Source organism: Stenella coeruleoalba (assembly GCF_951394435.1).
Source record: "Stenella coeruleoalba genome assembly, chromosome: 2".
Taxonomy (NCBI): Eukaryota; Metazoa; Chordata; class Mammalia; order Artiodactyla; family Delphinidae; genus Stenella; species Stenella coeruleoalba.
Window position 1 is genome coordinate 162,053,489 of NC_137147.1, and position 25,259 is coordinate 162,078,747.

The following is a 25,259-nucleotide window of genomic DNA, read 5'->3' on the forward strand; positions in this document are numbered from 1 at the left end:
TATCAAATTATTAGGCTGTATTCTGTTTTTGAAAACCTGTTTATATACTGATTATAAGAAATAGAGCTAAAATATAAACAGACAAAAATAAAAAGATGGCAGAAGATATACCATGCAAATAACAAAAGAAGGGCTGGTGCTTTTTTTTAACATCATATAAAACAGACGTCAAGGTAAAACTAGAAATGAAGAGGTCACCACAAAAAGTTTATTTCAACAGAAGATACAATGATCTACAAACATCTGTGGAAGTTGTAAAGTAGCTTCAAGAGGTATTCCCCCAAATTTACATATTTGCATGCAGTAATTGGCATCACCATAGTGGAGGATTTTCACGTGCTTCCTTCAGTAACGGACAGATCAAGCAGACAAAGAAATGGGACTTAAATGTAAATGCTCCTGATTTTTAAAATTTATTAAGAAGAAATTATGAGTAATTTTATACCAATATAAATTCAAAAACTTCAGTGAAACATACAAATTCCTAGAAAGCTATAACCTTAATAAAACTGATTCAAGAGGAAAGAGAAAAGTGGTTTGGGGTTTTAAAAGAAAATGTCCTCAATTTTCAGAGTTACATACTGAAGTATGTAGGGATAAGATGGAAGTAGGAAGTAGAGTGGTTCTCAAATATTCTAGAATCTGGATATGAGTTTGAAGGAATTTGTCACTATCGTCTCCTTTTGTGTGTACTTGAAAAGTTTCATAACACAAAAGGACTATAGAAACATTGACTTGATTATGTATAATTTTACTTTTAAAAGAGAAAGAAAATACGTACACATCATGAGGAGTCAGAAGCTAATGCCATATACATGGGCAGAAATGTGGCAAGGTGGGGAATTCATTTTTCAGGCATTTGATCTATAGGCTCACCCAGAAGGAATCCCAAGCAAGGTGCATTGCAAGCAATACTGTGTGGTTTCTGAAGGCACAGCAGGAATGAGCTCCATCTGGGCAGGAACATTCCAGCAGGATGGACTGAAGTTCCCGGCCATCCTAGAAGGAAGGAAGTTCACATGCTCACAATGATTCCACAGCTAGAAGTGGCTCAAGCGCCACTTTTATCAGTGGTCAGAGTTTCGCTTAGCTTTTACGTCTATCACTGGGATAAAGTGAGATAATACATGTGAAAAAAGTCAGCAGACTATCAAGCTATACAAATGTAAGATAACCTGAAATGTTATTTACATTGTAAGTGTAAAAGGGATTAGGGAGGACGGCAACTTTGGAGAACATTTTAGTATTTCCTCAAAATGGTAAACATAGATTTATCATATGACCCAGCAGTCCCACTCCTAAGTATGTCCTCAAGAGTACTGAAGACATATGTCTGCCCAGAAACTTGTGTACAGATGTTCACAGCAGCATTATCCATAATAGCCCCAAAGTGGAAACAATCAAAATGTCCACAACTGATGAATGAATAAACAAAGTGGAGTGTTTCCACAGAATGGAATATTATTCAGCAATAAAAAGGGATAAAGTACTGACACGTGCTACAGCGTGGATGAACCTTGAACACATTTTCCTGAGTGAAAGAAGCCAGGTGCAAAAGATGACATATTTTATGATTCCATTTATATGACATATCCAGACTAAGCAAATCCACAGAGACGGAAAGTAGGTCAGTGGTTGGCAGTGTCGAGGGAGAGGAGAGAAGGTAGAATGAGTGCTAACGAGTATGGGTTTCTTTAGAGGGTCATAAAAATGTTATAACCTTAGTGGTGCTGGTTGTACAACTCTGTGACTATACTGAAATCAGTAGATTGTATACTTTCAAGGAGTCAATTTTATAACATGAATTATATCCCAATAAAGCGGTTATTTAAAGGGGGAGGGGGGAGGGGAAGGAGAGTTCGGACCAAAATGGTTTTATCTCCTATCACTCTCCGCTACTATAAGCACCACTACCTGGGTCCTGAAGTCGTCTGTCAAACCCAGGAATTTTTTTTTTTTTTGAGCTTCATTGAGAAAATGCCAAGTCTGAAGCATAAGCAATATGAAAGCCAAGAACCGCCATTTTACTCCTCCTTCCCTCCCCCTTTTTTTGTGCGGGTCATTTGTTCAGAGGCTTCCAAGGTGCAGCTGGTGAAAGACCCATCACCCAGGAGGACGGGCTTCCTATCGTGGACTGTCCCCTACTAACCAGCAATGCACATGTTCGCTGGCTGGCACAACAGATCTGTGATGCTTTTTTTTCACCAGATCTCATTGTCACAGTTGCCACAAGGACAACCCCATATCTTTCACACCAAAACCTAAGCGCAACTCCCAGACTGCCCGTGGTTGAAGGCTCCCCGGCTGTGTCTGCTGTGATGGGGACAGACTACTTCCTGGGCCATCTGGCTTTCACTCATCCTGTGCTTTCTCTCCCGGGTTCCCTGTCTGTCTTTTGTTTTGCAGTGGCTGCTTCAACCCCCAACTCCACTGCTGGTGCGGCCATGAATTCTCTGACCTCTCTCGGGACTCTGCAAGGACTGGCAGGGGCCACTGTCGGACTGAACAACATTAATGCACTAGCAGGTACCATCGCAGTGAGCATCTGCTGCTCTGGTGGACAGCCTCCCCCCAGATTCCCCACAGACAGTGCTCAGCCAGAGACGACCTAAAAGGTTACGTCACGGGGAGAGCTAAAGCTTGGGATGGAGGAGCAGAAGCACGTGTTTTGACAGGCGAACGCTGCCTACCCCTGTTTTGTCTCCAGAAATACCCCACCCGAAGTCTTTTGTAATGTGTAGACTGTGTATTTAGCCATAGGTCTCTGTGGTTGACAGGTATCTGCAGGTTTCGAGGGCTTTGGTTTGATTCTAGTTTGGTTCCCTTCATCTGAGGGGAGGAAGTGTGTTATAAAAGAAAAATCAATGGGCTAGAAATCAGGATGCATGGGGCCAGCTCCCAGTCACCTGCAGGAATCTGAGGCCAATCACTGCCCACAACTGGACTTCAGGGTCCCATCTGAAAATTGAAAGTTCTGGATCAGATGATCTTAAGGGTCCCCTCCAGCTCTAAAACCCAAAGTTTCATGGCGATTATACAGGAGGAGAAATGAGGCCTTGGGAAGCAGAACAAGGCTGAGTGGCGAGGAGCCGCCCCCGGAGTCAGGGGTCACCCTACAGCAGTGCATCTCCTAAGGGCCCCGTTCCAGCTAACGCAGGTTGAAGCAGAATGAGGCAAATTGCTTACAGAATTACTTAGCTCTGAAACATACAGACCCACCAAAGCACTCTAAGTCGTTTACACAGCCTGCCCGTTTCCGGCATTCTAGATCTATGGGGAGAAGAGTGCCCGGCCAGAGGCCGAGTCATATCTGAGGCTCGAGCTTAGCCTTGGCCCCTCCAATTGGGGAAGGTCCTCGGTCCACAGAAGGGACACCTCAGTTGCCTTTCCCTCAGCTTGGGCCCGCACCCCTACCCCGTGCCTGAGAATAGCCACGTCCAGAAGGACCATGACAGCCTGACTCGGGGACCTAATTACCTACTGGGCAACCCAGCCTCTGCCCATTTTAAGCATTAAGAAAAGGGTCCTTGACAAGTTGCCTTATTTTAAACCATGATTGACTAAGTGTACAGTTTTTAAAGGGTGATCAAGCAGTAGTGTTTTTAAAAGCAAAAAAACAACACCCCAATAATTCTATATCTTCAAATCCCAAAAGAATACCTTGCAATTTGTTTGGTAAAGAAGCACCTAGAACTCATCCAAATGAAGACTAACTTTTATAATCCAGATAAGAGGATAAGTCGTACATTTAGAGGTAGGAAATGTGTTGAGGTTTTATTAAATCCTTTTATTCCTACGTTTTGGGGAAAGCAGTCATAACCTTGGACTGAGTTTTATCTGACCAAAGGCCAAAAAGAGCAGACAAGAAAAAGATTTCTTTCCTTCCCGACCAGATAGCTGTTGATTAGCAAGCACGTGTTGAATGAAGTGGTGGCCGCGTGACAGCAGAATGTTTTACTCCAGTGAAGCTGCCTCCAGCTGCCCTCCTGCCAGCAGCCCTCATGGCCCTGCCTCCTGTTTCTGACCTTGTTCTGCAGACGCTCCAACTCACTTGTCCTTCCCCTCGGTTGCAGACGTGTGTTTGCACACATCCCTTCATGCTGCTTCTCTTGCCCCAGGACCTAGTTCCCCTAAAACAAGGAATTTGATTTGATCGCCTGCCTGTCCTTGGTCTGCACAGTAACAGGCCAGTGGGAATGGCTGTCCTCCTCAGCACGTGCTCATGACTGCTGTGTGTTGTCTGTGTGGTCCCGCCTCTCTCCATCCTGTTCTGTTGTCCTTTGCGGGGATTTTCCCATCGTTATCATGAGCGACTGGAGAGGGACTGTGTTGAATGGCAGAGAGACCATGAGTAGTTCCTGTGTGGGACCTGTGTTATTCCAGTTTTGCTCCTGGCAAGAAAAACAGCTTTAAATTGTTTTGTTTTTTAAATTCTTTGCCATTGGGTTAATGTAAGTACATATAGGTCATGGGAAATTAAGACTTGTTTCTAGTTTCAAATAACCCCTACTAGACAGTATGAACCAGAAAAATGTTTAATCAAACCAAAAGTCATGCACAAAGTAAAATACATTCCTTCTGATTGGGTAAATTACTATCAGAGCTATTTAACAATCGGCACCGGCTTGGAGCTAAGATTTGCTTTCTCAAATACCAAGAGAAAACCTTCTAATATAGAGTGTCCTCTTTCAAACCGTTCTTCCTTAACAGACGTGATGATGCTACCTGTCCTACTGGATAAGAAGGTAGTCAACAAACGGTTACCTGGACAGAGGCAGCTTGACAAATAGTTGGCCACAGCTTCCATATCATCACTGTTTCCTCCCCCACTCCACCCAGGAGCCATTACTTGCTACCGTAAGGAGAGTTTTCTGGTTTTCTGAGTAAAGCCACCTCTTTTCCATGGACGAAGGAGCCATGGAGAAAAGTAGGTAGATGGAATCTAGTTAATTCCCAAACTCATCCTGGGAGAATCTGACTGCCTTCCCTGCCAGAGGGCCTCTCAGCTCCCCACAAGGTAAAGCTTCGGATGGTAGACAAGTAGCTGAACCAGACTGTTTGAGCTTCATACCCTTGTTCTTCCGTATACGCTCATAGAAGGAGGGACTAAAAAAAGGACAGCGCTCTAAAGCTTAAAAGCGGAAAACAGCAAGATCAGAAGGAAGGAATGTGGGCGATTCACTAACAGAGCTTTCCCTTCTGGATTAGTTGAGGGTTCTCCAGGCAGGTTTCATACACTAATAGCTGAACGAAGACGAAGAAAATATTTTTTGCAGTTATATCCACCCAGGAATCTGTATCTGATTTTGTGCTTAAATGTATGTCAAGTGACATCCTTATTTTTCCTTTTTTAAATGAGCTAATTCTTCCAAATGGTTTACCATATAGTGTTTAAAGTTATGATTATCTGCATATCACCAGCCACAAATGCCTGGTGAGTAATGTTTACGGAAATACTTTATGTAAAGGAGAGAAAAGATGCGATGCTTTGGGCATAGTGTTGCGGTGGCTTGTCACCCTTGGTATGCCTTGTGAAATTAGTTTTAATCTGTAGTATTGGAATATATAAAGATACATGTAGTTAGGTACATACACAAGCACATACAACATCACATACACTTGTGACCATATTATTAACACAGGCATGAGCACAAGTGCCACTAATTGTATATATTCATATTCATCTACCCTGATTTTGTACATTTCTTAGACCTAAGTCCTCATTATCAGCTTGCAGCTTAGAAGAATATATCCCATTTATACCAAAGAAAATTTATCCCAGCAAATACATACAAATCTATGAGAATATATTAATACATTCCTCACTTTTGCCCTTTCTTTATTGGGTATAAAGCCTGGCCGAGGGGTGTGCAGATAACTGTAGTTGGCTCGTGGCACTCCGCCTCCCACTCTTTTTTTCAGCATCATCTTCATGCTGGCCACGCCGGATGTACATGCTCATCTTTACGGGTGGGTCCTGCTAGGTCATTTTCACAGGTTTACTCGATAGTCTCACAGCTCCCCGGGACTCCATCAGGGAGGACCTGGGAGAGCGGTTCAGTTAAAGCACGCGGTAGTCTGGCTGCGCACTAACTTCACTGCTAGACTATTTGCAAAGACCTTTCCTCCCTCGTTGAGGTCTGCCAATCCATTTGGCCTTTTCAAAGAAAGCCCTGTTCTTTTAAGGGGAAGCATTTTATTCAACTAACCTTCTTCAAACCTCTGTTTCGACTGTCCAAAGTGTTTAGATGGAATCAAGTACCAGCAGCTGAATTGACAAATGTTATCTTCAGTATAATGACTATTTAATACAGAATGACATTAGATCATTGATAGGAATAACTCTCAAAAGTTGAAAACTTCCTTTGATGGTTTTTAAGATTCTACCTGGTAATCAATCACCTGTTCTACCTTGGCCGTGGTAAACACACACCTCAGAAAAAATTAGAATAGACTCCTTCATAATAAGAAACTTCAAGCAACGTCAGCAGGACCTCTGCTGGCCACCACCTTTTGAGCTTAGTTGGTATCGGCTAGAACTGCTTGAAATCACTTTCCTTTTCAGGAAGCTGGCTTTTCCACGTTCATGACCCCCAGGTTTTCCTTGACACTCCAGCCCCACCCCAAACGTCACCCAAGGCCCATTTCTGTCCCCTCAAGCCCCCCAGGGAGAACACCAGACCTGAGGCTCCATGAGATCCCTCTATCCTATCTTGTTACGTGTAGTCCTTTTAATCTAAGAGATGAAGGTGTCAGAAGAACAGAAGCATGATGGAGTAAGTAGCTCACTGCCCCCTCCCCTCTGTCCTGCGGAAGGCAAGCAAAAACAGGGATGGGAGTGTTGAGGTGATTCTGGTATTTGATTCCTCTGTATAATTTCTAAGCACCCTTCTCTTAGTTGTCCTCTATTCTCATTAGACTTACAATTTTTTTCAATTAACCACCTTTGCTATTTTAACATCCTTAATCAATAGCCCTAATTCTTTCAAGATTTTCATTAATGTTTTCACTAAGTTCTTCCCATAAACATATCTTTAAAAAAAAAAGTCTTCATCATAAAGGGAACTCAAGGCAATTATGATGTCACCTCTTCCATTTCCTGAGTTTATAGAAAAGTTCACACTCTATAAAGTATTACTTGTTTTGACTCATATTCAGGGAAAAAGTGACACAGTCAACAACCATAATAGAGCAGAAGGGCAGCCAGGAGACAAGGAAAAAAGTCAAAAAAGTGTGCTGGCCGTCATCCAGTTCACATGGGTTAATAGCCAAGATCCAGCTTTTCAGACATGGGGTCACTTCAGTTGACTGCAAAACATGGCATGGGGTGCTCTCATTGGCAGAAACCCCAGTTCCACTGGCACTGATTAATATTCAGGCGTGTGTGTCTTGTGTGTGTGTCTGTGTGTGCGTCTGTTTGCTGCTGAGAACAGCCCCATCCCGTTTCTAGCCTTTCATACTGAACAAGCAGCTTCAGTTAGCTACACCGAGGGGAGGGAGCCACATTTTTCCTGCGCCTTTAATTCTTCATCGTCAGAGAGGCTCTCCCTAAGGTCCTCGTCCCTGACAGCATCCTTCAGCTGTTGAGGAAGCCGGTCAGCGGAACTGGTGATTCACTGGTTTATTGAGTACAGAGCTCGTGCTCTCTGCCATTTCCTCATCAGATAGCTTAAGGGAGAGCAGTTTCAATCCTGTCCTTCCCCCTCGAACCCTGGGGCCATCCCACGGCTCCTCAGAGAGCCCAGTAAGTGGCTTAAGTGTACAGATGTCGCAGGCCTCTGCCACTAGTGGTTTTTTACATGCTCTCAAGCTCTAAGCGGCAGAAGCCTTCTACTTCAGAAAGAGAACCCCAGCCCTTGCCAGCAGCGCACTGCTGGAGCTCAGATGCACTGGCTCTCTGTAGTGCCTTGGTGAATTCCGTCACTGGCCTAGGGAGTGAGGCTAACCGTTGCTCAGGGGCTTGCGGTGGTCGTCTGTGTGTCTGCCGTTATTACAATTTGTCACTTCATAGTTTTGTCTGTAAGTTCTTGTTGGTGTAATTGGTGTGCTCGCTGCATGCACTTGCTGTCGTACTTGTGTCAAATGATTCTCTAACTTCCTTTGGAAAGCACTAATGAAAAGTGCTGTTTCTCTTCTCTATTGTTGGGTTTTTTGTAAAGTTGCTCAAATGCTCTCAGGTATGGCGGCTCTGAATGGAGGACTTGGCGCCACGGGCTTGACGAATGGCACGGCGGGCACCATGGACGCCCTCACCCAGGCCTACTCAGGGATCCAGCAGTACGCGGCCGCGGCGCTGCCCACGCTGTACAGCCAGAGCCTGCTGCAGCAGCAGAGCGCGGCCGGCAGCCAGAAGGAAGGTACGTGCCTGGGGCCCGGGCCGGAGGGCAGCATTCGCCCCCAGAGCAGAGCTCCAAGGAACTTCCACCGAGCCACTGTCCTGAGAGAAAGCAGTGAAAGCAGTTGTTTTATTTCTCCTACTCATGTTCGTTTAGTTTTTCGTAAAGAAATCTGACAGGCCCTTTCAGTCTTCTTTCCTGTCATACTTAGCTTTACTGTTCCTCTCCCTGTTCAGGTGGAGTCCTCACCCTCTGTGCGCCATACGCAATTACCTAGTGATTGCTGCCATTAAAAAATTGCGGGGAGCACCCTCTCGCGAATCAGCAGGGCCACCTCTCATTTCTCCCCTTCCATACAAACTCCTCGTTAGAGGAAGGGGTGGGTCGATGCAGCCCCCTGTGGGCTCGGCCCAGCTTTCCCGCAGTCCATGTCCCCCGTGATGGTGGAGCTCACCTCTTAGTCCGCGATGGTTTCCAGGTTAATGAAAAAATCCACTCTTAGGTTTGACTCAGTCTCGGTTTAATCAGGGGTCTTCTGGGGAAGCAAATAAGTGATTGATTGCCTTGCTTCTCTGCCGGTAAGGCAAAATAAACATCAGGAAGTGAATGCTAAGAATAAATGAAGGCTAATTATAAAGCAGTTAATGAGCTGGCCCGAGTAGGGAGGGCTTGTCTCTTTCTTTCCTCCTTTTGGCTCCTTCCTCCTTGATTGAAATTGCTTTTAAAGCAGAATCTGCACTGTGATATTTATTCTCTTTCTGACTTGTTTTGAACACAAGAAAAGAAGTTAGAAAAGGGAAGTACTTGCTGAAGATGTTTTTAAAATTTCTTTCCCTTCTCCTATATCCTCACCCCATAGTTCCAGACTGGTTTTTGTCTGAATATTTTGACTTTAAACATGGTGTCCTATAAGAAATAGAAGGGTTTTTCTTTTTAAGTTGGGAAAATAGTAAAAGGGACACAGCTTTAAAGATACTCATGCGTTTTGGGGTTTTTTTGGGTTTTTTTGTTTTGCGGTACTCGGGCCTCTCACTGTTGTGGCCTCTCCTGCTGTGGAGCACAGGCTCCGGACGCGCAGGCTCAGCGGCCATGGCTTACGGGCCCAGCCGCTCTGCAGCATGTGGGATCTTCCCGGAGCCCGTGTCCCCTGCATCGGCAGGCGGACTCCCAACCACTGTGCCACCAGGGAAGCCCTATCTTCCATTTTTAATGCTGTTACATATAAACAGAAAAATATCTTTCTTTAAAAAAACAAAAACATGGGCTTCCCTGGTGGCGTAGTGGTTGAGAGTCCGCCTGCCGATGCAGGGGACGTGGGTTCGTGCCCCGGTCTGGGAGGATCCCACATGCCACAGAGCGGCTGGGCCCGTGAGCCATGGCCGCTGAGCCTGCGCGTCCAGAGCCTGTGCTCTGCAACGGGAGAGGCCACAACAGTGAGAGGCCCGCGTACCACAAAACAAAAAAAGGAAGATAGTTGAAAATCTGAGTTTCATTCTTTCAACTTTCTCTTTCCTCTCAGCTGTGACTGTTATTGTTGATTTTTTTAAAACTTGCACAACTGTTCAGACAACTGCGTTTTCCCCAGGCGTGTGGAGATCCCATGTCATAAACACCTCGGCTTCCCAAAGGAAAGCCTGTATTGAGGTCCCTGTGTCTGAGGTCTGACTACCATGGTGACAAATGAGGGTGGTAGGAGGGATCCTGTCAGATAACCGTATCCTCAGGAGAGACCGTAAAAGCCAGTTCCCCCACGTGCGTCTTAGAGAGTGTTGGTCACTTCTCCCTCACCCAGCAGGGCCTCACAGCAAACCATATAACCCGGGTCACTGAGAAAACATCTGTCACCAGCAGACTCGAAAGTCAGTAGCTTAAGGAGAAAGTCCGGGCCCGGAAGTTGCTTCACACCAGCTCACTGCCCTAAATTTCTATCCCTTAAGTTTTAGGCGCTGCTTGTGCAATAATTAATTCTCTGGGATTAATGTAAAATAGTTCAAGATAAATACTGCCCGTTCCAGATCATCTACATTTAGGTGTGTGAGCTACCAGCAGCATGGGTTAGTGCTTGATGGTGTTTTAGGTTGTTCAGGTCTTTTTAAAACATCTTCCATCTTCTCGTATGTCTCTTCTGATCACCTTCTTCTCACCCTGTTAACCTGTGCTAAGAAATTTAAACCATCTTAACATTAGCTTAACTAAAACATAATTTAAAAGGCAGGTCATACTGAGAAGCAAAGGAATGACCCCATGATGTATTCCACTACTAAATAGAGTTTTAGATTTTCTACTCCTTAGTTCTGTTCTTTAATCAAGAAAGTTGAGTTAATTTGATGTATTTAGTCGTGTACCCTGGTATATATTTTCCGACTGGAAAGTGAACCAGTCTGGCCTTGTAAAGAAATGGTTTTAATATTCTCCTCAGCTAATCTGAAGGGTTATGGCATCCCTGCAGATCTAAATTCAGGCAAGCTCACCACGTTTCCTGCCATTCCTAAATATCCTCTGAGCTCTTTCACACCCTTCCCATCCCCTGTGTTGGCAAGAGGCATGTCACACACACAGCACTAGGTAGAGCCTCCAGATCCCAACTGGCGGTCTATACAGACACCCCCAGTGCTTTCTGCTACATCAGGTGCCCCGTGAGAAATATGAACGTGAACACCCAGCCAGCTGGGACCAATGATACAACTGAACGAGCTCTAGCAAGTTAGTCGCGTATACTAGAGGCCTGAGGAATGTGTGGTTAGTCAGCAGGTTTTTACTGAAGGGAGACAAAAGGAAGATACCTAGGCTGAACCCCCAAAAAACTGTTTCTTTACCCTTGGTGTTGTCTATGGCAGTAGCCTCCTTCACTGAATATTGAGGTTTTCCATCCCAAGTCACCTTTTTCTCATTTTAGTGTTAATGACTTCGGCAGTTTGCAAAATCCAAGTATTTCTTGGTGATGAGGAAAAAGACAGCCTCCTTGGGTTTACCTTCTTCCTGTTTTCTTAGTCCCCTGTCTGGCCTGGGTACGTTCAGAATGCACTGCATTCGAGAAGGCCAGGACTACCCAGGCATGGCCAGTAATCTGTCACAGTGCATTAAAATTGCATTTTCTCCCCAGGCTTCAGGAGGTGAGCTGACTTCACAATTCCCATTGGGCCCCATTAATCCTCATTTGTGCATTTGGACCTTCTATTCAGAAGGCATATCCAGTATGGGCAGTACCAGCTCTGCCTGATAGACAAACTGCAGGGGACGCACACGCATAGTGGCCCTCAGAACACCCACCTCCAGCGTTTTGGTTTTGCATCTATTCATATTAAGCTTTGACTGTTTAAGAGTTGTCTTTTTTTTTTTTTAAACAAAGAAACATCTGGGGACCTAACCCTGTAATTGTGCCCCTTTAAATACAAACTGTGTCTCTTGCACTGGAACATGGCTATGCCCCTGGAAATTGTGAGCAATACGGAAAATTAAAGTGGCCACGTTAACACTTAAATAAGAAAGAAATGCTTCATCTCTGTGGCTTCAGAAATTTGCCTCAAGAAGATTTCCTTGTGAAAAGTCCCATTCATTAGAATACTTTTTTCTTTTATGATTGTGTGTTTGTGTGTGTGGAAAGAAACTTGGTTTGACTTTTCTTTGCAAAGATGTTTATCCCTTTTATTTTTACAAATACCCCAGTTCTCTCTACCCCAGTTCTCCTTCTCTTCGGCCCATACAAACAGACACTCACCCCCCAGCCCCTGGGGCTTCCCAGTGGAGCAGGCAGTCCTGGTTCCTCTCCTGCGAGAGTCAGTCAAGGCCCCGTGAACCAGGTGCTTGGCTACTTCACCAGTTTTATGAGCTCCCTTCCCTCCCAGACACCATGCCCAGAACATCCTAGAGGAATCCAGCCCTGGGGCCTCCCCAGAACCATCTGGGGAAGGACCTACAACTCCCCCAAGCACCCTCTGACCTGGAAAGCATTCTCGCCTGTGACATATTAGAAGGTGATGACCTGCTGTAATCATTGGGATTCCCTCCTTTCTGCTTCCTTTAAGCTGCAGCTAGTTCTTCTGCAGGTGGCTAGAGAGATGGGAGAATGAAATGGAAGGGAACTTAAGAGTGCTGTCCTGTCTGGTGTAGCTAAGATCGCCCCTACTCTGTCCTCGTTCCTTGTATTTCTGGAAGTTATGGTGGAGAGCCAAGAACCAGGCTTCGCTTAGTCTCTGACCAGCTTGTGCACCTCATGCGCTCAGTTTGCAAGGCTAATTCCCAGTGGTGTCATTCCGATCACAGTTGTGAAACTCTAGCACCTACTTTTTCCTGCCTTGACTCATTGCCAGTCATTTCTAAGAAAGATGATTATTAGACTGTGTGTTAAGAGATCTGCCAAATCAGAACTGGATGGATAATTAGGTAAATGATTGAGAAATCCAAGCAGCATTACTGCTATATTCATTACTTCTAAATTGCTTCAATTTGCTTAGAGTACACAGGACACTGTATCCAAGAGAGAATATATACTACGTACTATAAAACATGGCCACGTGGGAAAAACCCACGCCTTTATTCTCCTCCCCGACTCTACCCCTCGTCTGCCACCTTCACGCCCAGGAAGACTGAAAATACGTGCTCACGCGCAGTAAGCAAATGTGACCCACAGCTTATAGATGAAAAGGAAGCCATTCTTAACCGGTGTCTCTTTGGAAGTCAGGAAAATGTGCAGGACGACTCCTGTCCTAAAAGACATACCAGCACTGGACTTGTATCCATCTCTGTATGAGGGAAAGCCACGTGCTTAGCCCATCTGTTGTTAAAGCATTCCTGAGAAGGGGCTTTGGGAACTGAGAAGTGCAGAATACCTTACACTGATGTTTTTTTTTTTTCCCCCTCTTTAGGTCCAGAGGGTGCAAACCTCTTTATTTACCACCTTCCACAGGAGTTTGGAGACCAGGACATCCTGCAGATGTTCATGCCTTTTGGAAATGTTATCTCTGCTAAAGTCTTCATTGACAAACAGACCAATCTGAGCAAGTGCTTTGGTATGCGAGAGAAGCCAGCTAGAATGCACAGTGCGCGGCCAGCAAGGGGTCATGGGAAGGCAAATGTAATGGCCAGCATTTAGATGCCGGGACGGGGCCTTCCGTGTGTGTGGTGGTTCCAGGTTGTCTGGATCCATGTAAGCAGACTGGGTCAAGTCATCTCATCAAAAAGGCAGAAAAGACCTGGGAGAAAGGAAAGATCTGGGAAATTAAATGCCCGTATAGTAGGTAGTGCTCTATGCTGTACTCAAGGGCCTTACTGCCTATAACTAATCACCTTCCATAGTTGACCAGCAACAGTCTCTTTGGGCCCCCAGTTTGAACCACAGGCTTCACCGGATGGAAGGAGTTTACTGACTGTAGTGTAGTTGAGACTCCTGATACAGAATGGCACTGCAGACACTTTGCCACAAACCCTTCCAGGTCCACCAGGACTCAGACCCTGTGGGTGTAGGCAGCACATTGTACTGGGGGCTTATTGTTCAGCATCTGGATGTACATAAAAACACACTCATTGATGCACACACCTTCACAGTAGGGGTGTGCTCAGGCCACGCCCAACACAGCAGTTCCGGGAGCCCAGGGACGGTGGCTGGTTTAGCTCATGGTGACATAAAGTGCTGCGGTGTGCTGGGATGCTGGGATCTGCAGTGGCTGCCTGAGTGGGTGGAGAGCGCAGGAGATGCAGGTGTTCTCAGAACACTGGACATCCCAGCTCCTCGGTGGCCCGAGCTGTCACGGTCTCCTTCCTCAAGCAGCCTGGACTCTGGCTCCCTGGGGCGTTTTCACTCCCTGAGAGAGTATGGCACTGCATGCCCTAATGTTTTACAGAGGAGGAGAACATTCATTAAATCTAGTTCTTGTTTTATTTTTTGAACCCTTGTGTTCCCCAAAGTAGTTTAGAGGCTAGAATGTTCAGAGCATATACTTCTAACTTGGCAAGTTCTGGCCCAGTTTGAGATGTAACATTTGCTTTAATCACTCCTCCGATTTAACGACTCACATTGGTCATAGGTGCTAACAGTAGCACAAAACAAAATAAAGTAGAACAGATGTGGGCAGAGGAGAATAGAAGTGGGCACGGTGAAAAGGAAAGGTGGGGACGGCTCCTGCAGAGGCACAAACTCAGACTTGGCGCCCGGCTCACTGGCGACGGGCGGCCAGTCTGAAGAGAGTGCTCTGGCTTCTGAAACTCCACTCGCGTAACGTCCTTCTGATTTCTGTGCTGTCACCCAGGAAAGCCTGAAGCCTCTGTTGTTGGGGGAATTAGCGTGTCAGCCATTTCAAGTCACTGTTTCTATCCAAGTGGAAAGGCTGTTAGCCTGAACCCATTACAGGTATATAAACGCCCTTGTAATGGTTCACGAGAGAGTGAAATGGAAAGTAAGTTGTTACATAGGCTGTGTGCATGTCTCAGTAAGGGCTCCCCATTGGGAGCTTCCCTGAACAAGGCTTGCGAGCCAGACGTTTATAGTCTTCATCGCTAAACAATGTCCTGAGCTTATTTGGAGATTAGAAAAAGGATTGTAGTTCATGGTTTGATTTTGAGAAAATATTTACCGTCTTGAAAAGAGATTATATCAGCCCCCAAACTACTTAACCACTGTGTTCATAATAATGCATCAGACAGTTGTATTTAGTGGTATGCACTATGTTTTCAGTTTTTATTAAAAAGCTGTAACATCCCATATGTAGGTGTCTCGGTGAGACAGCCTAACTTCTTGGGGTCCCAGGTTTGCTGGTTATAACGTGGTACCCCATTCTTCATCCTAAGCTCTTGGCCAGGTTTTGTTATCCACTTTGCCCTTGACCCATTTCCATTCTTCAGTCATCTTGCTACCTCTGGATAAGACGTAGGAGGAAAGGAGAAAATCAGCAAAAATCTTAGATTCAAGATCACATTTATTGGGAATTTAAATTTAATAAAAATTTAAACCACCATTTTGCATACAGGCAGCCTATGAGAAGCTATTCTGCTTATACTGTATGCCTATTTTTATCAGCTGAGAACTCTGCTAAAGGTATATTTATGTCCCTTTCTTCCTCCTCTAATTTGTAAAGGAATGTTCTCCTTAGCTTTATACTTTAATAGTAGATAGATAGATGGAGAACTTGGTATAAAACCTTCTGAACAGTGGATGGTCAGAGCTGAAATCCAATCAGTATAACTTCCTTTCAACAACAAAAGTAAGTAGGGACAACACTTAAGAAACTTTTGCATGTAACCCCACCCCCCAGTGCTGAAACAAAACTATGTGGTCAGAATTCTGTTTCTGGGTTTTGGCAGAGCCTGGGTGGTCGTCAGAAGCGTCTGAGTGTTGGTACAGAGAAAGGTGGTGGGAAGTATGTCAGGATGGCTGTGAAGCCCTGAGCTGTTTAGACTGTTTATTCTCCAGGACAGCTGGGGATACAAGGTAGCAATTTCCATTCTGCTGAATTCACCGGAGCTTTGAAAATGGAGGTTGAGATAAGGAGAACGGGCACAGCATTTCCCCTGGGCCCCTAGGTTCCTCTCAGTAACAGCTCCAAGTGGTAAAAATGAAGTACAAATTATGCTACAGTTAATTCACCAACTGACCCCGTCCTGTATACACGGAGAATTGGAATGGAAACAGTCAGGGTCTTGGGCGGCATACCGGTTATGCAGCCCTTCCCTCAATTATCCTGCTTTTAAACCTCACCTGGTTGGGGCATGTGAGCCTCTGGGGGCCCTTGGAGACCTAGAATATTTGTACCACTGCTTCTAGGAGCAGCACTTACTGATGTATTGGAGGCTGGTTCGGGATTCTAAGGGACTTTAAACCCAAACAGGTTTGACTGAAATCAGTAAACAGACTAAATTGACTCAATGTTTGAGATTTTAGCCTTCTGCAGAGGGGTTTTGTTCTCATGATAGCAAGTTAGCGGTCCAGCCAGCTTCTCCACTGCTTCTTAGTGGATGTTTCCAGTGTTGTCCCTAAAACATGACCTGTAGTCCGTGAATTGAGTAGAGCTGACCCGAGACCGCAGGCTGGGCACGTGTCACTTAGCATCTGCAGCCACCCTCCTTTGCTCCCCTGCCTCTCCATCTTGATTCCCGCCCTCCCTCCGCTTGTGTCTTCCAGGTTTTGTTAGCTACGACAATCCCGTGTCTGCGCAAGCTGCTATCCAGGCTATGAATGGCTTTCAGATTGGCATGAAACGCTTGAAGGTCCAGCTGAAGCGCTCCAAAAACGACAGCAAACCTTACTGATCCTAACCCCAGAGGCTCCCTGCTCTTATTTTAGCTTTCTTAGGGTAAGTCCCACGAGCCAGCCTGGGCTCAACAGGAAAGGCAGAGGAGGACCACATTGCCAACTTTTACCAAGAGAGACGGTTATTTTTACAATAAGGCCTCCATTACCCCCTCCCGGGCCCCCTACCCAGTTCGCCATAAACTCTGGCTACCTTGTTTCTATCGAGTAAACTCCTCCTCCACTTGTACCACTGTATTCTCCTTTGTTTTGCGATTTGAATCTCCTTTTACCTTTTTTGTTTTTTGTTTTTTGCTTTTTTTAAAGAAAAACACATACACAATAAATGACATCTTAACAACTTAAAAGGCAAACAAAGGCTAACGTGCAATTCTAACTCTGAGACCCACCCCCCTCCCCCTCCCCCACCCTGTGCCCCAGAGCACTGCCTGGAGAATTCGCCCCTCCTGCCCGCGCCCGCCCCGCAGAGGGGCGCCAGCTGTTCATAGAGGGTAAGGCGGTGGCCTAGCGCGAGAGAAAAGCCAGGAGAAGCACTTAAAAACAATACAAAATGTCTTTCCACTACATTTGGTTTGTTTTAATAAGTAGGATTTTATTTTAGTGTTCAAAGAAACATGACATTTATTGGTCAGATTATTACACTGGTTGTCTATTTTGTTATTGTTTTATTTTAGTTTTTAGAAAGGATTAATGTAAAAAAAGATTTAGAGATCTGTTTCTTAAAGCTACAGGGTTTAAAAATTAAAAATGAGTGAAAATACTTGATGTTTCTTGAAAGATAAATTTAATAATAAATAAGTAATACATAAATACTACATAAAAAGAAAGCCACAGGCCTGTAAATTTTATTTGTAAAAAAAGCATTTCTATTTTTGTACAAAATTTTTACTGCCTCAGAAATAATGGAAGTTATTTATTGCCTATTGTTAACTTATTGGGTACCTAAAGAGCAGCTCTCTGTGCTAGCCAGATCCTTCTGAAGTAGTCTCTAGAGGAATCGTTCTAGGAATGGGCTTTTTTTCACCGTTGAACCCTAGGCCTCAAGTCCATGCTTTATCCTCTCGGTGTCTGTATCTGTCTGATGATTTTGTTCGTAACTGCCATTATCTAGTTTACAGTTCAGTCGTCTGACTTTCCCCATCTGTTACATTCGTTGAAACTGGACCCTCTCCCCATCCTTTGCCAGCCCCTCACCCCAAAACGCCCAGAATCCATCCCCTCTCCCTCTCCGGATGGATTCTCTTGGGTTCCTTTGTGCTGTGGATAAAGAGTGTAAGAAATGCAAATTACGTGGATGGCTCGTAGACTCCCTAATGACCTAAAATTTGCATTAGTTTTTCTCCTGCACCCTGAAGAGTGATTTTGTTGCTGCTGCGTAGATTCTGTGTAACTTTTTACTCTCCCTGTTTTCTCCCTAGACATCTTCATGCCCGTTAGTTCACCGTTTGCCTAGCATGTCCCTGTGGCGTCTCAAAAAAAAAGTTTCATCGTCCCGTCATTGTTTCTGATGTCTTTCTGACCTCACATCATATTTGGTTCTCCTACTGACCTTTGATCTAGTTTGACCTTTGAAATTTGCATGTGACCTCATCTAGCTATGAATTCTGGGAAGTCAATGTGAAAAACATTGCTGCATTCATGCAAGACTGAAATTTATTATTACACAAATTAATAATAGGAAAAAACCTGTGGCAAAAATGTTTCTTTTTTTTTCTTTTCTTTTCATAAAACAGACTTGAAAGTATTATACAGGGATTGGCATTCTTCCCGGTCACTGGTAACAATAGCAATATGTGTCCAGGGACACAGAATGTTGGTTTCTAACAGACTACTTCCAAAAACAGTTTGAGAAAAAAACTGTCTGATTTTAAGTCTCTAGAGGTCTGTAATAGTTTTTACATTTTTCAGGCAGTGTAAAGTTTTTTGATAAGGCCATTTTAGGTGGCTCACTTTCTCATTAAGATATATATATAGAACCACTTTTTGTAGATTAGTATAAGAAAAATATTTACCCTGTTTTGGGGCAAATGCTACCTATTTGTGTCACCTTTTGCTGAACTGACTCACAGTTAGACAATCCATGGTTTAATGCACATGAAATTACCTATATTTTATACTGTTTCAATGTACAGGAGAAAGGTTACTGTAAACTGTGTTAACGTTGGTGCTTCTGTGAATTAAGTTGTGGTTTCATCATGAGTCTTATGGTCTTAATGTTCTTTGTTGATAAGACAAGTTTAGAATTGGTTTACTTAAAACAAAAAAGAATTTCAAAAAAAAGTTGTTTGCTTACAAAAAATTTCATGTGAGGGAAAAAAGAAAACCTATTCCAGAGTAAGTTTTGTGTTGGCTTGTAAAGCATTGATGTCATTTTTTTTTTTTTGTGGACTATTTAGATGTGTTTGTGTTCAGCAAAATGTGATTTTTTTTTTCTTTTAAAGAAAAAAAGTGAAAATATATAGTGCCAAATTCCAAAGGTACTTCCTTCCTAGAGCTTCAGTGTGTTTCTTGTGAGAAGTAATTTGATAACATGGGTATTTTATTATGTGTTTTGTATAAATCCCTAATATTTAAAAAACAAAAAACAACAAAAAAAAGAGGTTAAAAAGTTTGTTAACTTGCTATCCTGTGGTCTTGTTGCCTGAAATTGTTATTGTTTGTTATTTCTCTATGATGTTTTTTGTAAGACATTGTATAAGTGCCCATGTCTCACTTTTTTAACCACTCTGAACATCAATGCTGTGACGGCAACCTCACAATGTATTTTCTTCATGATATATGGAAACCTCTAAGGTGAGAAAGTTTTGAACTTTTAACCCTTTCTACCCAGCGCTATCTGGAATGTTAACTTTTTATGCTGTCATCATTTTCCTTTGTTTTGGGGTGTTTCTAATTTGGATTTTTTTCCTGCATATATCTATCTTTGAGCTGTTTCTGTCTTTACTACTACTTTATCCTTTGGTTGAGAGCCAAAAGAAAGGAAAAAAATAACACTTTAAAAAGAGTTACTGGATAAACCTTCTGAGGGGAACAGTAGCTAGTCAAGCACCTAAATAAACCTTAAATTCAATATGCTTTTGAGATCAGGTTAGTGGTATGTTCCAGTTTAGAATAATTTCATATACCTTCCAGTTAAATGGCTTTGTGATGATGGGGTAGTCTTTTGAGGGATTTTTGGTTTTCTTACATATTCCCAAATTAATGTTTCTTATCAGCCATTGTGCAGTGGATACCTCTGAATAAGCCAGGTGTCTGGAGTTAGAAGTTGACAATCCTTTTCCCTGCCTTTTTGTTTCTTTTGAATTGAATGCATCTAAAGGGGACTGACCATCAAAGGCAAACTCAGTTCATCACAGTTACTGACCAAATACCTAGCACCCGTTCCTGCTGCCACTTTCTAAAGCGCCATATTTCTTTGACTTTCACTTCATGTGAGCAGGTCTCTTGCTGTCCTGACAAACCCCAAAGTCATCCCCACAGTCCCAAAACACACTCCTGCCTTTCTGGAAGCTTCTTTGTCTCTCTAATGGAGTTCAGAAACTGCTGGCTCCATTTCCTTCCTCCTTTTCCCGCTCACCACCCTGTTTGGTTTAATATGTGTGTGGATGTGATAGCCCTGGGATGGAAAGGACTAGCCTCTAATAATGATGCAAAAAAAAAAAAAAAGTTTCCTTCTTATAGCACATGCACTTACAATGAAATGATCTGTATTATCCTCACACGTGTTTACTACTGCTGGGGCCTTCCTTCATCCTTCGAGGGCTATTTTGTACTTCCTGCAGCAAACAGCTGAATAACAGAGGTTATCGCACTTGTCTCTCTCGTGTAGATGATAATATGGTGGTACAGATACATCCATAAGAACACAAGACAACACCATTTGAATTTCCTAGACTGTCTCATTTAGAACCTCTTAGCAAGTATACAGAAATCTTAAACCATTTTTTCCCATTTCTTCACTGAAGCCAGAAGCGCTCCGGTGCCCTCCTCCCACTGCCTGCATCTCCCCCAGGGGAGCTGAGTGCACTGACAAGAGGCTCAGGGTGGGCACTTAGAGCTGAGTGTTTATTCTGCAGGCAACCAAGACAGACTGTCTGTTACAGGGAAAGTCTTTTTTTTTGGGGGGGGGGGGGGGCATGTTTCATTGCTAAAAAGATAACCCTCCTCAAAGACAAGTTGTCCTTTTCTTCACTTTCTCTCTTAATATCAAAAGGAAAAAGCTGCAAGGGTGCGAAGGGCCTGTGCCAGAAGAAAAAACAAACACACAGGGAAACTGCTTTTTTAAAAATCAAGTGTAGACAATAGTCATTTTTAAACTAAATTAGAGAATTGCGATCAAATGGCAGTCCTCAAAGGCGTAACAAGTTCATCTTTCTTTCACCATAGGGGTTATAGTTCTTTGGCTTGTGCTACTCTGGACTCATTTTACTGTTTCTGTTTTTATTATCTTAAGTGCTAATTAACAAGAAGAAATAAAATTTTAAAAAAACCTGTAGTTTCATTACCTTTTTGAATAATGTCATACAAAAAAATGTATTTGTGTTTTTTTGTGCTGTGAGAATTGTTGTTTGTAGATTAATAATATCATTTTGTTTAGAATTACAAAATAGTTTTTAAATATTGTCTGAGAAAAGCCAAAGTTAATGCAACCTAGTGGAAAACTGTAAGACCATTTGAGTATTGTTTCTGTTTTATTGATGCATTTGGATTTTGTTGTTTGATGGAATTTGAGCCAAAAAAAAATACGCAGGCTTTCCTATTTCTACAACTGATTGTACTTATGCATTTTGTACCAGTGGAACTTTTTATACTGGAGATTAAAAAAAAAATGGAAATTTTTGTGGCTTACTCTAGTGGGCCCCCTGACAATGACTGATTTCAAGTTTGATTTCTGGTTGATAGAAAGAAAGTTGCTTTTCTTTTGAGAATTAAAAACTTTGGCTTGATTTCTTTTTTCCCTTTGCTTATATCTAGCATTAGAATTTTGTCTTAAAATACAGCGGTAAGTTTCACTTTTTATTCTGTATTGTGCAGTTACACAATAAGGTAATTAGATTTAGAAGTACTCAGTCACTTTAAGTGGATAAATGTATTAGTTAAAACTTTAGGGGTTTGCTTTTTTGCTGTTTAGATCAAAGTTTTTTCTGATTCTTCTGTCCTCATTGTGAACATAACCGTGTAGTTGAAACAGTCAAACTTATTTTTGTAACGTATGTTATTGTGTGATGCAGTTTTTTGCTTCTGTCTCCAATATTAAACCATTTTCCTAATACTTGTTTCTCTCTCTGAGTGTTGTATTGTTGGTAGTCATTATATGTTGGTGATACATCTACACACCTCACTGTTCCACGTATGTTTTTTTTTCTATATGTTGTGTAATAAGATACAGTCGATTCCACCTAAGTGAATATCTGATTTGGGGAAGGGGGAAACTACACACCAGCCACCTCTAATTTATGTAAAACAGCCTATTTTAACCACTGCTTCCAAGATTTATACTTATTTCTATGGTCCACCTACAGAGTTGGATTTGCCAAGGCCTTATCTGGTCTTCTCACCACACTGGTATATTTCACTTTCTCTCTCCCCTTCCCTTGGGTATATGTATGCAGTTCTTAACACTCATTAAAAATGGCTCTGCTTTGCTGCATAACCTTCAGAAGGGAAGCAGCAGAGCTGGGGTTTCTTCTGCCTACCCCTGAGTCCAAAGGCATATCATTACCATCAAACTCTTCTCAGAAACCAGTCACATTTTTTAAAAGAAAGAGGTGAGCTCTCAAGGGAAGAAAAAATAAACTTAACTTACCTGGTGACTAGATGTGAAAGGTGTTAAATTTAAATCTATGCGTTGCCATCAATCAATAGATATGTATAGAAAAGTAATTTAAATTATTTATTTTTAGAGCTAACTGAATCCAGGAGCAGCTTTAATTATTAAAACTAGTGGAAGAGAAAAGAAATACTTGCAAGGGCTCAAATGGAAGCTCTACTCAGTCTGGTGGGATGGGAGGGGGAAGAGGTAAAGTTTCTCATGCCCAAGTCTTCATACTATATCATCCGTTTCCAAATGAAAGCCAAGAAGGCCATATGCATCCACACACTCCTTCTGGAATGAGTGTATATTTTGTAAAAAGTCTTGTCCCCCACGATCGCCCCAACCCCAGCTAGCAAAAAGAGAACTAGAGAAGAAAACCATTCCTTGTATGCCCTCGAAAGCTGAAGCCACAGGCCCTCCTCCCTCTTCTGCCCATCTCTTCTGCTCAGGAATCTGACTGCTCTCCAAGTGCTCTTACAAGATTCCATTGACGTCTGCTCTGATCTCTCCCTCCAACTCTTCAGACGCACAAGCTCTGTCCAACTCAGGCCACCCAGCACCGGCAGCCTTCCTCTGGCCGCCAAGGAGATTTTCCCTGCAGGTGCTCAGGCTCCCCACCCTCCGGTTTCGGCAGCCCCTCTGACCCCTAGACTGTCTTTTCCAGTCGGCTCAACAACAGAGGGGCCGGGTGAGGCGGAGGGAAGGAGGCTCTTTCCCCCATAGGCCGAACACCTCAGTGAAGTAACTTCCACCAGCTCTAAACCTGCACAGATGAGAGCTGACTTCCTGCCAATACTTCTGCTTTAAATCTCATCAGAGCCTTCATCAGTTTGCCTCTGAAAACCCACTGCTTACATTAGTGGGAAAAGACGGCTATGGGCGTGATTTTTCTTTCTTGTATGTTATTATTTGGGGGGGGGGGGTGGAGGGTGTGAGGGAGGGGAGAAGGGGGGTAAAGAGGGTGATGGATTCTTTCCAAGATGCAAGTGTTTACTTTTTAAATATTTAAGTCATATAAGTATATAGGTCTACCATTTGGCACAAGGCAAAATACTCAGCATGAGTAAAAGAAGGGAAAGACAAAGCCAGATTTTTTTGTTGTTTTGCAAAAACAACAATTCTCCAAAGAAGGGGACAAAAATGCTAGTTCCCTTAAGCACTTAAGTCTGTAAAGTTTGTCCCTGCCTAAATTCACACTTACCCTTTTGATTCTTTAAAACACCACTGCAGTGTCAGCAAGGTGTATCTGCTTGCCATACATGGACCACCTTGGGAAATGACAGACCTGTCAACGTTTACCTTGCTGATGGGAGCCACATATCTGCACAGCCCACAGCAGTTACGAGCAATTTCGGGCTGGCACTCTTAGCTGGCAGGCTAGGAAACACAGTGAACATTAATGTACTGTGAATCGTTCCTGATAAGTGAATAAAAACATTGTGACCAAACAATCAGCTTATTCACTTATCAGGAATCGACTGTTCTGCTAATTCGCTGTTTTTGTTTTTCATCTCTGTTGTAGTTCACTATTTCTGCTGTGTTCTGTTTTCTCCTCTCATGCTTGGGCAAAATCACTGGGAATATTATCTTCATGTGACCATGAAACGTTTATATCAAGTGAAAATGATATCTTAACAAAATCTATGCACTTGCTATCAGGAACACAATACTGGATGTGTCTTATATATATTGAACTATATAGTACTCGATTTCTTAAATAAAGCTTAAGAAAGGATTCTTGTGTGTAAAGTTAATGTGATTATTTTTCAAAGCAGTGTTTCTAAGGGGCATTTTTGTTCTTTTCTGTCTTGAGTGATACAGGTTATTTTTCATTAAAATTATAATCACTGGCTTTATGACTTAATATTCAATAAATTGACTTTGGAAACAAAATGGAGTGGGGGGAAGTTCTTCCTGGTGCATTTTAGCGAGAGTCATCTGGAAAATCATGCCCTTACTGGTGGCCCTGGCAAATCTCTACCCAGGCGCTGAGGGCAGCAGAAGAGAGCAGTCCCTTCGCCACCAAAAGACACCTGGAAAGCGTCCAGAATCTGCCCTAACCTAGAAAACCCAACTGCCTTTCTAAATGCGATCGATCTCTTTAGGCTCAGAAGAAAGGGGACGAAAAAGAAAGGCAGATCGAAGAATAATGCTGGTCTGCACCAAAGTTTTTCCAAAATGAGATGACACTAGAACCATACCCTGCTGGAGAGCGATGGCGGGTCTATTCAGGACTGCAAAACGAGCGAAAGCAAGAGAAGGGGTTTGATCACTCAGGATGAGAAGGGTAAAATTTCAAAGCTATATGTGAGAGACATCCTATAACAGCTGCAAAGCTTATATGGGAGGCCTGCTGCTTGGTCCTTTGAAGGAATATTTTTGAAATTTTTCCTACAGGCCATAAGTCTGAACAGAATGGCATTTCCTGTTAGATTTTTTTTGCTTTGAGGTTTTATGTTAGATTAGTTTTTCTTGCTTGATGTTTGATTTGAAGAAAAAAGTCGTAAACTTCTACTTGCAAAACGGCACAGGCATCCTAATCCTTTATAAAACAAATCTTAGTCATCCCTGATAGCAGGGACAGGGAGATACAGTTAATGAAAATCCCCAGATAATCCAAAATTCTTGGTCCAGTCTCTGCCTCCTCCCACCCCAAACCTCCTACTCATATATTTGTCATCAAACCAAAAACTTCTAGTGAGAGATCAGAGAAATAGCCAAGGGTAGCAAAATGAAAGGGTCGAGATAGACGTGCTTACTGGAGCCCATGCAGTTTGAGGTTGGAGTAGAGGTTCTGTTTTAAAAAAGGTTAAAACCACTGGTCTACATGAACTGGGCTCGGGTGTTGAAGAGCTGGTGGGCTTAC

At 43.2% G+C, this 25,259-nt stretch overlaps 1 protein-coding gene across 16 annotated transcripts in view; it reads left to right on the forward strand.

Annotated features, from left to right (window-relative positions):
- The window catches only part of CELF2 (CUGBP Elav-like family member 2), a 1,226,917-nt gene extending 1,203,704 nt beyond the window's left edge, over positions 1-23,213 (forward strand). For 14 of the 16 annotated variants that reach the window (XM_079914891.1, XM_079914887.1, XM_079914888.1 and 11 more), the window contains 5 exons: positions 2,407-2,526; positions 8,160-8,357; positions 13,202-13,345; positions 16,450-16,621; positions 17,997-23,213. In XM_079914891.1, coding sequence (XP_079771017.1) covers positions 2,407-2,526; positions 8,160-8,357; positions 13,202-13,345; positions 16,450-16,577 — 590 coding nt within the window. In that variant the 3' untranslated portion in view covers positions 16,578-16,621; positions 17,997-23,213. The remainder of the gene's footprint in view (positions 1-2,406; positions 2,527-8,159; positions 8,358-13,201; positions 13,346-16,449; positions 16,622-17,996) is intronic. The other 2 variants (XM_079914885.1, XM_079914886.1) reach the window with 1 other exon arrangement.
- Positions 23,214-25,259: the final 2,046 nt, after the last annotated feature.